Source organism: Henckelia pumila, chromosome 3, assembly GCF_033568475.1.
Source record: "Henckelia pumila isolate YLH828 chromosome 3, ASM3356847v2, whole genome shotgun sequence".
In the NCBI taxonomy this organism is placed as follows: domain Eukaryota; kingdom Viridiplantae; phylum Streptophyta; class Magnoliopsida; order Lamiales; family Gesneriaceae; genus Henckelia; species Henckelia pumila.
This window is the reverse complement of record NC_133122.1, coordinates 62,293,793-62,308,399: the sequence shown is the minus strand read 5'-3', so window position 1 is coordinate 62,308,399 and position 14,607 is coordinate 62,293,793. Positions and strand designations below refer to the sequence as shown.

The 14,607-nt window shown below is 34.5% G+C and overlaps 2 protein-coding genes across 5 annotated transcripts; both read left to right on the top strand.

Moving 5' to 3' along the window:
• The first annotated feature begins 4,894 nt into the window (after window positions 1-4,894).
• On the top strand, window positions 4,895-9,090 carry LOC140890604 (uncharacterized). 4 transcript variants are annotated; one of them, XM_073298513.1, is made up of 6 exons: window positions 4,895-4,999; window positions 5,066-5,158; window positions 6,576-6,826; window positions 7,494-7,705; window positions 8,054-8,321; window positions 8,662-9,090. In XM_073298513.1, the coding sequence occupies exons 3-6, from the start codon at window positions 6,578-6,580 to the stop codon at window positions 8,950-8,952; spliced, it is 1,020 nt and encodes a 339-aa protein (XP_073154614.1). In that variant the 5' UTR covers window positions 4,895-4,999; window positions 5,066-5,158; window positions 6,576-6,577; the 3' UTR covers window positions 8,953-9,090. The 4 variants fall into 4 exon arrangements, with proteins under 4 accessions (XP_073154614.1, XP_073154613.1, XP_073154616.1 ...); XM_073298512.1 differs by having other exon boundaries at window positions 4,908-5,158; XM_073298515.1 differs by lacking the exons at window positions 4,895-4,999; window positions 5,066-5,158 and adding an exon at window positions 5,184-5,202.
• A 1,732-nt stretch (window positions 9,091-10,822) lies between these two features.
• Window positions 10,823-13,107, top strand: LOC140892407 (uncharacterized). Its single transcript, XM_073301282.1, has 5 exons — window positions 10,823-10,953; window positions 11,059-11,314; window positions 11,604-11,815; window positions 11,892-12,153; window positions 12,506-13,107. Exons 2-5 carry the CDS (start codon window positions 11,063-11,065, stop codon window positions 12,830-12,832), a joined length of 1,053 nt encoding a protein of 350 aa, XP_073157383.1. The 5' UTR covers window positions 10,823-10,953; window positions 11,059-11,062; the 3' UTR covers window positions 12,833-13,107.
• Window positions 13,108-14,607: the final 1,500 nt, after the last annotated feature.

Here is a 14,607-nt window from a genome sequence, read left to right as displayed (position 1 = left end):
TCAAGATTCATAAATGATCTTGACATGGATATCCATCTCACGAATTCGTAAACGACTCGCAAATAAGGTTAACCGCAACCTTGGCTTAGAATCAATTCGATATAACATCATATCAACCCAAATTTAAAGATCCACTACCTGAGATGAATCGACAACACCACAATCAAATCAAAACATAAACAAGTATGTGATTTTTGCGGGCCAACTCAAAGATAATCGTTCTTGAGTTTCAAAGTCCCTACTTCGCGATATCGTCATTATACCTTCGTTTATCTCGGTTTTGAACTCTTCAAATCTGCAAGATATAATCAAAATACATATATCAAACTTCATACCAATCTATCATTTCAGAAACGAGTCAAAACCATCAAGAATTCATCAATCAATCGCATTTCAAACCTCAACTCTTTCTTCGTTCGTTCAAAGTTGGCGATATCAAACTTTATCTCGGTTTTGAACTCTTCAAATCTGCGAGATATAATCAAAATACATATATCAAACTTCATACCAATCTATCATTTCAAAAACGATTCAAAACCATCAAGAATTCATCAATCAATCGCATTTCAAACCTCAACTCTTTCTTCGTTCGTTCAAAGTCGGCGTCTCGTGTTGTTGGCCTTCCAAACTTGACTGAAACTGAACAATAAAAATACTATAACATTGATAACATCTCAATAACAACTTCAACTCAGAATTCGGCTATCAAAACAGTTCCAAAACTCGATTAAACGACGTAGCGATTCCAAATCGGTAACCGACGTAATCCCGACTTCGAAATCATTTCTCTTTTCAATATCATTCAAACTTATAGATATATTTCACAAACCAGCTGATATAACTCATTCAAATCTTCATTGAAATAGCTATAATCTACAATCATAAGCTGAAGATCATATTTGGACACAATAACATAAGCTCATCAATTCCGGTGTTGCATATTCAAACGATAGAACACCAAGCACAATTCCAAAATTTCAGAATCTGATCTTTGCCACATATCAATTTTGAAATCCATAAAACATAACATAAAACTTACACGAGATCGAAGCCCTCGTCGTAAGGATTCCAGAATACTTTTCGGAATCGAAATCGGACAACCGGAACAAAAGTTATGGCAATTCGAAAATCAAAATTTCAAAGGAATTGAAGAAGAACGAAACTCTGCTCTTGGTTTCGAAAGTTTTCTGAACAAAATCATGCTTACACGTTGCATAAGCTGAGTAAGCTAATAAAATCTGATAACTTTCAACAAAATTGCACTTTAGTCCCTCAATTCTTCAATAATTGCAATTTAGTCCCCGGCCCTTATTTTAATTCAATTTCAATCCTAAATAATTTAAGAATATTAGAATTTAAATCAAACTCTAAATATTCCCAAATTAAATATACTCGGATTAAAATTAAATAAATTCGGATTAATCTCTAATTAATCCCGGGCCTTACAACTGCTGGTCCATATTGCAGGGAAATTGTTCGAGAATTCTACTGCAATCTCACTGAAGCCGTAAAGGATCCAAGATTTGTCAAGTATGGAAAGGTGTATGTGCGAGGACAGATTTTTGCATTTAGTCCTGCCATAATAAATGGTTTCCTTCATACTTTGACTGTTGATGATGCTGCACTTCCTTCTCTGGATGAGATGACCTCGGTCATTATAGGTGGTCAAGTCACTATTTTTCCCTCCCATCCTAAGAAGTTGCAGGCTGCCAAGCTCACATCTTTCTACTCTGTTCTCCACAAGACTGCTGTGAAGACATGGACTCCCTCCGGAAATTCTACAGTTGTGACAAAGCACCAGACTCCTGTCCTTTATGCCATCGGCACAGGTGCAAGTTTCAACTATGGAAGACTTGTTTTTGACACTGTAATGGGATTTGCAGATTGTGCTCAACCAACCTTGAAGCTTCCTTATCCATCTTTGATCTATTCTATGCTGCTGTCTCAAGAAATTGAGAAGGATAATGATGAAGTACTTACTGAGTCTGGGGAATTGATGAAAATTGCACCTGCTCTACTCAAAGGAAACAGAACAATTGATCTTCCTTGGTCTGAGTCAGATGTTGCCGCAGGTGTTGTGGCAGGTATGGCCAACATCCCTTCTCCACTACTATTTTTGTGCCCCCTTCAGCTGCTCAAGAGGTTGATTCAACGTTCATTCAAGCTCAATTGGTGCATGCTGACCAGAAGATTGCACAAGCTAAGGCTGACCTTGCATATTACAAAGGGTTAAAGGCTCACTATGAGTCTCTTTTAAGGGGAGCTGGCCCTTCTGAACAAAAAGGGGGAGAAGACAGTGATGAGGCTTCCGAGAGCAATCAATTCTAATTTTTAGTGTTTGGTTTTCTAATTTTTAGTTTTTTGCTTTCCTAGTTTATTTGTTTATCTTAAGTTAAGTTTTTAATTGCTCTGTTTTTGCTCTGTCCCTAATCAAATCAAAACCTTTTTGTGTATCACTGATGTTTCGTATTAATTTTGAGATGTCATAGCTAGATGTTGCCAACATCTTGTGACAACACCTCTGCTTATACTTAGAAGGAGAATCTATTCAGGGGGAGTTTTGATTAAGGGGGAGTTTAGTTGTATTTTGTCCAGAAAGACAAAAAGGGGAGATTGAAAGGAATATTTTATTCCTTAAAATTATCCTATTTTGAAAAAGATTTTATTAATTATCTTTTGTCTTTCTTGGACATGAAGTTATTTAATTCCTTGAATAACTTGATTTAATTAAAGTTATCAGAATATTATGTTATCTAATATCTATTGATTTAATTCTTTATTGTACAGATTTGCCTTGATCAAGATCTAGAGTCCTGTGCCTACAAGAAAACATTCTAAAGAAGGACTTTTGCTCTATTTATTGATGACATACGCCTACAAGGTAGAGTACCGAGATATAGAGAGACGGAGAGAGAGCTATAGATACATACGGGAGAATCTCTGAATCTTGTCACGGTCGTGGTTGCTTGAAGCCGTGAAGAACACTCGAAGATTATTGATCGAAGGGTGTTTACATCTCACGTGTTTTGGCTTCAAAAGTTTTTCTCCTTACTATGTTTTTTTATTACATATAGAATGTTTTTTTTGGAGAAACTTTATTATTTATCTTCTCACTTGTCTTGAGAAATTGATTTTTACAATAGTCACTAGTATTAGGGTTTGTAACACTCTGTGAAAGTTTTCTAGTGAAGTTTTGCCCTGAGGCGCTGCAAGGGTATTTATACTCTTGCTTAATTCAATTGAGTCTATTTATTTGGTTGCTTATTTATTTTATACACGCTTAACTTACATTCCGTTGCAAATTACTCAAGGTGTTATAGTAGGTGTTGTCATACCTTGTGACAACACCTCAAACTGTTTATGTGCAACTATTATTTTCCTAACAACAAGATTGAAGATTAAAATAATATAGTTGAGACTTGTCAAAATCATATTTTTATATGTACTAAATTCATGACTATAGTGTGACAAGTCTCAACTATATATTTTATTATCTTGTACTTCCATGAATCGTCATTAATTTTATTATCTATAAGTCGACGTACAATTGTGTGAATCCATTTTTAAGGCACTTGTTTCGTCATATATAATACATGAATGTGTGTAACTTTTTTCGTGCATCATAAATAACTGCACGTACAAGATTCAAACTCGAGCTCAGTACATATGTTTCTTGATTCAGCATCACTCTTCAGTTTCTGTTTTAATTGTGTGTACAAGAATGTAAGTTATAGAAAATTTTCAAAAGTCGAACCATTTTATCCGAGGCATTATCATTAGACATTATTAATTTACTGTACATTCATATTCCCTAAATAATTGATATTGACAAAGCGAAAACGACTATATATAATCATCTCGTCTTTTGATTTGTGTTTTCAGTGTGCATGGAGATGTAAATTAATGAGCCGACCGAATAATATCAGGCTGGAGTTTGACTCGTTTGATATATATAAAGGTTCGAGCGAAGTCCGAGTTTTTCTCATCATGATCAGGCTCGAGCTCGGTTAATTAATAGTTCTTTTATCAAATTTAACGAGTCTGACTCGAGTCAGCTCGTTAACCGCGTGAGCTCGTCAAACATACAATTGAGTTTGAGTTTTATTCGTGCTCGTTAAAAAGATCGAATTGAGCTCGGACATACAATAGAATGCATCTCGTAAATTAATTCTAAACTCAGACATAAAAAAAGTAAAATTTTCATAAATAACCAAAATGATAAACCTTACTATGAAAACAACATTTCAAAATACAATATCCAGCTGTCAAATACCAAATAAAATTCATCACTAAATATCTCACTTTGCGAGCCATGCACCTTAGCACCTAAACGATTTGAGCTCGAACTCGCAAACCTATTACGAATATGTTCGTGATCTCATGACGAGCAGGTATCCTTAAACTATGGGAGTAGATGAACTCTTGGTCATAGGTCAAGAGTTCGATTCCCTCTGTCAACACCTTCTTGAACTAGTTTGTCACACAGGGCTTGTCTAGTGTGGTTTACCTGACTAGTGTAGTTTGCAGGCTATTGCATTAGTCCGAGGGTTTAGGCAGAACGCACCAAAAAATAGCGGTTGGAGGTTTTCACGTCACAAAAAAATTAAAAAATTTGATTCAATAAAATTATTGAGTTCGAAATCAAGCTCAAGATAAACTCGATAAATTTATCAACCAAAATCAAGCCTAAGTTTTTATGATACCAAACTTCGAATATCTATCTCATAAACAATTCGGTCGGTTAAATTTAAATTGTTGTCGGCTATTTCATAGCACTATTTTGCCTACAAGTTTGGCGTGAAAAAAATAAAATAAAATAAAATAAAATAAATGATTCTGCTTAAAAAAGATATCAAATTAAATTGCTGCAACTTAAAAGTATAGTCAATGGATATGGCCAAGTTCTGGACTGTACTCTGCAGTCTGCCCCACCACTCTTGGCCGGGGAAAGCAACCGTTGATTCGATCCTCTTCCACGTCTGGTTATTTGACGTTGTAGGTAGGCCCCACATTGAAAACAACACCGGGAATTTGTCTCCCACATAATATCTGTGAATAATGGCAGGAAATCAGACCAAGAGAGTATCAGCTGCATCAGCTAGGGCCCATACCAGGAAATCCAACCGAGGAGGAAGAAAAGCATTTAAATTATCTTCGAGTTGGTTTTCTTTCTTCCTTTTCGTTTCTCCGATCTGGGCTTTAGTGGGTTTCTCTGGATTTTCTGATTTCTTGGTTTTTGGAGAAATTTTATCGTCATTTCTTGGTTGTGTTTGATGCTTTGTTGTGTCCTTTAAGTTCAAGTTTGTTTTTTTGGTTCGTCTTTTGTTGTGATGGACTCGCGTCCAGAACCTTTTGTTACATCCGAATTGAATCGATTTGATAGTTATTTGCGCAAAATGAATTAAGACCATCAATTCCTATGCATATACTTCTACGGAATTGAGTACTTGATCTGCCAAATTGGTCTCATTTTTAGGTGAATTGATTCCAACATGGTAGTGCATTTGCTGTCGATTATATGTCTAATACCTTATGGAAAAGCTAGATAGACGTGCTTAGTGAGACAATTTTGGTTAAATTTTTGTTCTTTGACTTTGATTTTTCCACGATCTTCTCTACATTGTACTAAAAAATAAGGAATCGTGTAACCACGTATCCCTGGGCGTAGGACAGTGTTTAAAACTAGAAGAGATTATATCTCAAAATCTTCACTCCGCTAAATTTCCCTGTACTAAAAACCTATGTGTCTTGAATTTTAAATCAATCACACTTGCAATACAAAGTTGCACATTGACAACAAGCTAAATTCTTGGGAAGTGCTTGTTGAAAGCGCAAAATTCAGACATTGGACGCCGATAACCATTTGATCCAAAAGCTGTTCTTTTAATCTGTTGGCTTTGAATTGTTAGCTTATGTTGCCTAGTTTAACACACAAGCTGCGGAAAACCATTTTTCATATGTTCAAAAAAAAGGCCATGGTTATTAAAAGACTACAAGGTACGCGTCTTGGCTCAAGGTGTAGTGAGAGTGTGAGACTAAGTAATTACACCTGATGACATGCCAGGACTTAGCCCCTTTACTGTAGAACATTCTCCGTGCATCTTAGATGCCCCACGATTCTGTACTTTGATTGAAATGTAATGTAATAATCATATGTGTTTACTTGTATTCTGAAAGAATATTTGCTTTGTTGTTGTTCAAGGGTGTTTTAATTATATATTACATGCATTTGACATAATTTTCTTTGTTCTTTTAAATTTTAAATATTATTACATATTGTGCTTCACTTCGATCCTTAAGCATGGGATATCACCTATGGAGCAGATTTACGCCTTTAATAACCATGAGAAAAACTGCATGAGTAATTTTCTGCCATGGAGGATTGTTGAGCATATCCCCTGAGCTAAGCATAGTTTTGCAGCTGTAAAATAGTTATGCATTAGCTGTTAACAGCTTCTGATTTTGATTTCAATCTGTTAAACGGCCTCCTTCTCGAAAGTCTCTATTCTGTTGATTTCTCGTGCATATCTTGCTATATTAGCTTGTTTAACCCCTTGCTCATATGTGTTTTCCAGACATGATTGCCCTAATAGTTGCAGTAGTGGGGTGTTTTCTTGGATATGCTTATCTTTCACTAAGAGCTCCTCCTCCCAAAATATGCGGCTCACCTGGTGGTCCTTCTGTGACATCACCAAGGATCAAACTTAGTGATGGGAGGCATTTGGCGTATAAGGAGAGGGGTGTTTCAAAAGAAGAAGCCAATTACAAGATTGTCGTTACTCATGGCTTTGATGACTCTAAAGACTTCCGTTTGGCCATATCTGAGGTGAGAGAAATCTTGCTCAAGTTTCAATGCTGTTATGAATTGATTAACAGGTCAACTTTTGAAATATTTTCTGAGACTCTGTTTATTTGTATAACAGACTGTTTTATTATCTTGATAGACACAATTCGGAATTTCTTGTATAACAGACTGTTTTATTATCTTGATGGACACAATTCGGAATTTCTTTACTTTTCTGAGAGTATAAATAATTCATTTTCTGTTATTTAGCATGATTTTTTTCTTGAAATTATCCCCTGAACTCGATCCATTTCCCTTTGCTTAACCACTGACCTCCCGAGTTTAGAAATCATTGTGGACCCTGTATCAACTAATTTTTACTCGTTGACATTATTGTTTTCATTTCAAAATGGAAATCAATTGGTTCCTATCTATTAAGGGTTGGTGAAAGAGTTGGAAAAGGAAATAGTTCATTGGCGTAACACTTAAGTTGAAATAAATTATCCTTGTGATCTATATTTCCCAGTAATATTTATAATGCTACCTCATCTAAAATGTTAAGCTGGTAGAGACGAGATTACTCTAAATTTTACTGCGTCTAAAATTGGCTGCATACAGCATTATTCTTGGTCAATATTCTGAAAGGTTGATCTTTTACCAGTGTAACTTTACTCACCATCAAAAAATTTGGTTGTTTCCTCATTTCCAGGAACTCATAAAGGAGCTCCAAATTTATATCCTGTCATTTGATCGTGCGGGCTATGGAGAAAGCGACCCAAATCCTAAACGGTCAATACGAAGTGAAGCATTTGATATTCAAGAACTTGTTGATGGGTTGCAACTGGGGCCCAAATTTTACTTGCTTGGCATGTCCATTGGAGCATATCCTGTTTACAGCTGCCTAAAATACATCCCTCATAGGTATGCAAGTACAAATAGCGGTTTTCCATCCTTCTAACTTCGTTTACAATTCCAATTCTTGGTCCATTGCACATTAATGTTTTTCATAAACACAACCTTTTGTATTCTTCTGATGTCATCTGTCACTTGCCTGGCAAGTTGTGGCCGGGAAAGTAAGGGTCCACTCAATAGACTCTACCATCAAATATTTCATATTCGTATTGACTTTACAAGCATGAACTATACAAGGTGCTAAAACATTCATTATGCAGTTGTGGAAACCTTATCAATTTGATGCCACAAACCGACGTAGGATACATATTACATCATCGATGCTTATTACTATTTACTTGAGACCCATATTTGTAGATTGTCCGGAGTCGCACTTGTAGTGCCTTTTGTAAATTACTGGTGGCGCTGCTTTCCTGCCCATTTATCAAAAGAAGCCTTAGGGACGATGCTTGTACAAGATCAATGGACATTTCGAATCGCACATTATGCTCCATGGATGTTTCACTGGTGGATGACTCAAAAATGGTTCCCCTCGATGAGTATTATGGAAGGAAAGATGGACATTTTCAGCCCCTCAGACCTGGAAATTATAAAACAGTTGTCCGAAGATCCAATGGAGGGTCCGGTAAAATTTGCCATTGACATTTGCATTCGGAAGTTTTTTTAATTTAATCTTGAATTATGCTTTGGGAGCATCTGACATTGTTACGTTCTACATGTAGCTTATGATGCTTGGTTTTTATATTCTATTTTTCCATATCAATCAATAAAATAGAGGTTTTGTAATAGAAATCTCGTAATTTTATTTGCATGGAGCAAAAGGAGAGCTAGAGGGCCAGTCGTCACCATATCCTAGACGCTTTTAACAATGATACAATTTTCCGAAAGAAATACATAGATTTCCCGTTTTGAGAACCTCCTCGGAACATATTTACACTGATGACTGATACCTACTACTGTGTCAGGAGAAAGTACGGCAACAAGGTGTGTTCGAGTGTTTGCATCGAGACATGACGGTTGCATTTGGGAAATGGGAATTTGATCCCACGGATATCACTGATCCTTTTCCAAACAAAGAGGGCTCAGTTCATATTTGGCAAGGATATAAAGATAAGATGATTCCTTTCACTCTGAATAGATATATATCACAAAAACTTCCATGGATTCATTACCACGAGGTTCCCGATGCCGGCCATCTGATGATCTATAATTCGACACATTGTGAAGCCATCATCAAGGCGCTTGTTTCGGCATAATGCATGAACCTGTAAGTCCGTCATGCTTATAAACCGCAGATAACTCGTTATGCTTCTATGTCCAGCATCACCCTTTCAAGTTTCTGTTTTGTGTCTGTTTGAAATGTAATAGAAAGTTTTCCAGTTGGAACCATTTCATCTGTGGCATTGTGTATATTCTGCTGAATTTCAAGTTCTATTTCAACAAAATACGAGGAGACGTAATTGACCTTAAATCCGCCATCTGGTTTTGCGGATGAAAATCTGGACAAAGGCTTTGGAAAAAAAGATATAATAAAAATAAAGACTGCTACAAATAGTATTTGTAGAAAAATAATTGGGTGGCATGAATGAATTTTGTCTAACACATGAAACTGTTGGTATCCTTGTTGCATATTCCCCTCCGAAGGAATATGCCGTAATCCAATATTCGAATAACGAAAGAGGGCATATATCATATTCCTATGACACAACCAAAATCCAAATTAAATTCGATAAGCTACTAAAAAAAAGGTGGCAAGTAACATATGATTAACATATTATAACTGGTAAATATCGTTCGTGACATAACATAAACATGTGAGTTTGGAGATAAATTATGGATGAGTTAAAAAGTAAAAATACGGAGAACAAATTATAAAAGATTACTAATAAGTTTATGTTAACAAAATTGGTGAGAGGGATAAATGCACGGAAGAAAATCAGCATATTATTGGTTTAAGACCAAATGAGATTAGCCATATTAAAATCACACAAGGGATGGAATTAACATAATAATAACTATCATAGATAAAGATCCAAGGTTGATTTGATCCATTTCTAAAATGAAAAATTATATTTATCATGAATCATATTTGACAAGAGATCCGATTCACGAAATTGATTTATAAAACAATCTTTGTGATTTTTTGTGATTTAAGGGGTTTTACTTTTCTCAAGAATAAAGCATAAAATCCAAAGCCAGCTAAGGCTTCGCTGCCTGCATGTCATTACAATCGACATAAAAGAATAAGCCAGATAAGCACAATTAGTAATTCAGCATTTTCTTTTCGTCAAGATATTTATTGGGAATATAATTTCAAATTAAAACATAGATTATAAAAGAAATACTCGAAGAAAAAATTACGTTTAAGTACTTGAAATCTGGTAGAAACAATTATTTATTCATGGTTTTTTGTTTTTGTTTTTTTAACTCCTGTATCATTTATTTGGTGCAGTTATAAATATATATATTGTTGTTATTATTAGAGATTTAAAAATTTAATAGCATAGCTATTTATCATATTTAAAAGGAAAATAATCACAGAACATATAAAACTAAAATTTCTCTTCTTACATTAAATATTTAAGTTTGAAGGCAAAATCATCATTTTGGTTAATGCCACTCTTATATCAAAAAAGTAAATAACTTGGGTAGGCTGATGCAGTAGAATATACATAAAAAAATGAGCAATTGGGCAAATGATTAACTAGCATAATATAAGATTTTTTCCTTTAAACAGTACAAAAACTGTAATGATTTACCAAGATATAATATAATACCCTTTTTTGAAAATTGAAATTTTGTGATAAAATATGGACAAAAAGGAAATTTTTTCGGTAAATTGCTGAAAGATCCCCAATGCAAATATGTTTTTGCTCTGAACTCCCTAGCCACTTTTTTGTACCATAATTTTTGTTAATTTGTATCACATCTTATATGGTTTTGTACCACATGATGTATGATGTTGTATCACATTTTATGACTAGGAAATTCAAAGTAAAACATGTTTGGATTTGACGATTTTTGAGCAAATTACTCAAATTTTTTTTTTAAAAAAAAAAAGAAAGATATTTTTAAAATAAAAAATATATATAGAAGAATATTTCTACCATGGCTCCGAGCTACAAGCAAGACTGTAATTCCAAATGGGCATGAGTTGAGCAGAAGAGCAGCATGTGAGTCTCATTCTACTGCATTTCCAAAGATCTGCAGACACTAACTTGAAAGTCAATTAGCAGTTGTCCTCATATTTTTGTAAGGTAATTTTAACTTCAGAGAGATCCCATTTCGGATCCGATTTGTTGGTTTTTTTTCCCGTAGCCCAGATGAGTTATTTCAAGATTCAATCTTTTTGTGTTTTGCAGAAGAATGGTGTTTAGGAGATTGTTTAATTTGATGATGGGTTGTTTGGGGTTATCAAAGCGGCCTGATCTTCCTGTGGTCACCGTCGATTCCTCAGGAGTTGATTTGCAAATGATGGATTCACCAAGAGTTAGGTTAAGTGATGGGAGATTCTTGGCTTATAGAGAAAGAGGAGTGCCCAAGTACAAGTCCACTTTCAGAATAGTTGTAATTCATGGATTTGGGAGCTCCAAAGACATGAACTTCATGGCTTCCCAAGTAAAGAATTTTCAGTCATTTCTTGATTAATTGTTCCTTTTTTTTCGAATGAAGACATTAAACAAGATTTGCATCCTAGTATGGTTCATCCTGATGATATTTTTTGCTTATTTCGAAGTCTTATCCCATGTCAAGTCTAATCTTGCTAGCTTGTATAGGATTTCTTTGTCCAGATTTTCGAAGTGTCAAGTTTGATTTTGTTGGTCACAGAAGACAGTTACTGACAATATGTTGATAAGGAATTTGGTTTTGTGAGAATACGAGAGTCTGATATTGCTTCAGTATGCAGGAAGTTTTAGATGAGTTGGGTATATACCTTTTGCTATTTGATCGAGCCGGATATGGTGAAAGTGATCCAAACCCGAAAAGATCATTAAAGAGTGAAGCTTCTGACATTGAGGAATTAGCTGATAAGCTACAATTGGGATCCAAATTCTTTGTTCTTGGAGTCTCCCTTGGATGTTACCCTGCCTGGAGTTGCCTCAAACGAATACCCAACCGGTAATATTTCGAGTAGTACATTCTGTGTTCCTATAGAAAGTATGGGTTCTCATTCTTTTTCATTCTGTTTTACCAGATTAGCAGGTGTTGCACTTGTTGTTCCACACATAAATTATAAATGGCCATCTCTTCCGAATGATCTTACAAAGGACGATTACCGTAAGGGCCTTTCAAAATGGGCTGTTTTCGTTGCGAGCCACTCTCCCGGATTATTGCATTGGTGGCTGACTCAGAAACTGTTTCCATCTTCAACTGTCCTTGACCGAAACCCAAAATTTTTTAGCAATAAAGATTTAGAGGTGTTGAAGCACACACCAGGGTACCAATTGCTTAGTAGGGTAATATTCTCTTTTATCTGTGGAAAGAATTTTAGTTTTGTCAAGGGTGAAAGCTGCGTTTCAAAGAATGGATCACTTGTTTAATTTATGTTCATTTTCACTTGAGAAATCTTCAAATATTAATGGTGATTTTTCGTTAACAGTCATTTTTGCCCTCAAAATAGATTTTGCGACCCTCAATTTCCTCTGGCTATGCCCCATCTTCTCCCTTCTGAATTCCTGGATCCACCCCCACCCCTGTTATCTTTTGAATTCAACTCTTCTATCAGACCTAAAAAGTTCTTAAAACCATGCATTCTTAGTAGGACCATTGTTGATTATGAGTGATGACATATCTTATTGCATTACGCAGAACAAGGTGAGGAATCGAGTTGTATTTGACTCCCTACGACGCGACTTTATCGTTGCTTTTGGCAAGTGGGAGTTTGATCCAATGGACATATGTGATCCATACCCTCAAAAGGAAAACATGGTCCACATCTGGCAGGGCCGTGAGGACAAGGTTGTGCCATACCAGTTGCAAAGATACGTCTCCAAAAAGTTGCCATGGATTCGGTATCATGAAGTGCTGGATGGAGGGCATTTGCTGGTGTATGATGGTGTAGTCTGCGAAGCCATTTTGAGGTCTCTAGTGTTCGGAGAAGATCCTTCGTTGTATCGACCTCAAGCAGAGGACTAAGTTCTTCCATTCGTGCTCTGTGATGCACCGGGTCGGGATGATAGGGCAGTTGCTCGCAAATAAAATTTTTAAAAATTTGAATTTTTTTTTTCTTATCCGCCTTCCATAATGTAAAGTTGTTTCATTCAGCTACATTTATTTATGGCTCGTTCTTGTTTTAGGTCATTGAGATTCATGAACTTGTAATTGAGCTTGAGCCATTAAGTGTGAATAGGAGAGTGACATTTTGGCATTTGTTTCAAGAAACTATGAATTTGAGAATGAAAATTGTGTAGTTGTTATTCATTTGGTTGGTCATTTGAGAATTGAATGTATTAAACAAGCACGTCGTTCATGGTACTGGATCAAGAGGCTCGTGACCTTAAATGAAGTCTCGAGCTTGAGATCTAATCCAATTTTTTAGGACCAAGGTGTGACTGGATCAAGAGGCTTGTGACCTTAAATGAAGTCTTTTGAGTGTAAATGAACCAAACTCGAGTCAAGACGTCTAAAGCTCGAGCCTCGTACCAAATACAAACTTATCTCGAGCTTGAGTCTCAACTTCACAAGAAAGCAAGAGATTAACTCGTTTGGTTAGAGAAGTTGGAGGTAAGAAGCATTTTTTTTTAATAAAAGCACTTTTTTTAAAAAAAATGTTGCGTTTGGTTACAAAAATCATTTAAAAAAAGCACTTAAAAATGTTTTTTTTAAAAGGTAAAATGTCTAACTTTTTTGGGTTTTTGCTTCTAACTATATTTAAAAATTTAAATAAAAGTATTTTTTCAACATTTATTAACATCAAAATGGCTTCTGTTTTTTTTAAATAAAAGCACTTTTAGAGCCAATTTGGATACAAATTGGGAATTGGCTTAAAAAAACACTTAAACAAGTTCAACTTTTTAAAGTGATTTTATTTTTTAAAAAAATTAAAGCAGTTGTAGCATTTGTATAAATTTTGAAAAAATGATTTTTTTTAATAGAAATAAAAGCATAAGCAAAAAAATCAAAATTTCTACCTTTTAGAAAAACACTTATTTTGACTTAAATAAATACTATTTTAAAAACGATTGTTGTAACCAAACCTTTAAGTTTTTTTAAAAAACATTTAAAAAGATAAATGTTTTTTTTTTTGCTTCAGTAACCAAACAAACTCTAAGATGCTATATATCTTATACAAATAAGCATTTTAATCACACTAAGGTCAATTCATGCATTTCTAAGCTTTCAAAATAATTTTTGACGATTTCCATTTGTAATAAAATATTTTATCTTTCACTAATTTTAATTTAAACCTGACAAAGACAAAATCATGTCATGACATGTTTTTTAAGTGTGTTTGGTTGTACAAGCAACTTAAACAAACAATTTTTTTAAAAAAAATTAAATGATTTTCTTAAAAATGAAATGTTTGTTTTTAAAAAGTTCTTTTTTTAAAGCTAGGATTATGGTTTTTTTTACTATTTAAAAATTTAATTAAAATCAATTTTCGACATTTATCCAAATGTCAAAAAGACTTCTGGTTTTTTAAATTAATAAAAATACTTAAAAAAACTGTGTTTATTTAAACATTTTTTTAAGTTAGAGTTTTTGTATCCAAAATTGAGCTTTAGAATATCTAAGATACGTCTATCCTTATCGCTATACCCCGAAGAGTCGATTCTTTTTCCAATAAATTAAAATCATCACAATTAAGTTAATTAACCATGTGATCATTGTTGACTTGAGATCTGTATTAATTTTTTAAAATATTTTAAAAATCAGAAATTTAAATTTGTATTTTAGTTTTTCAAAATTTT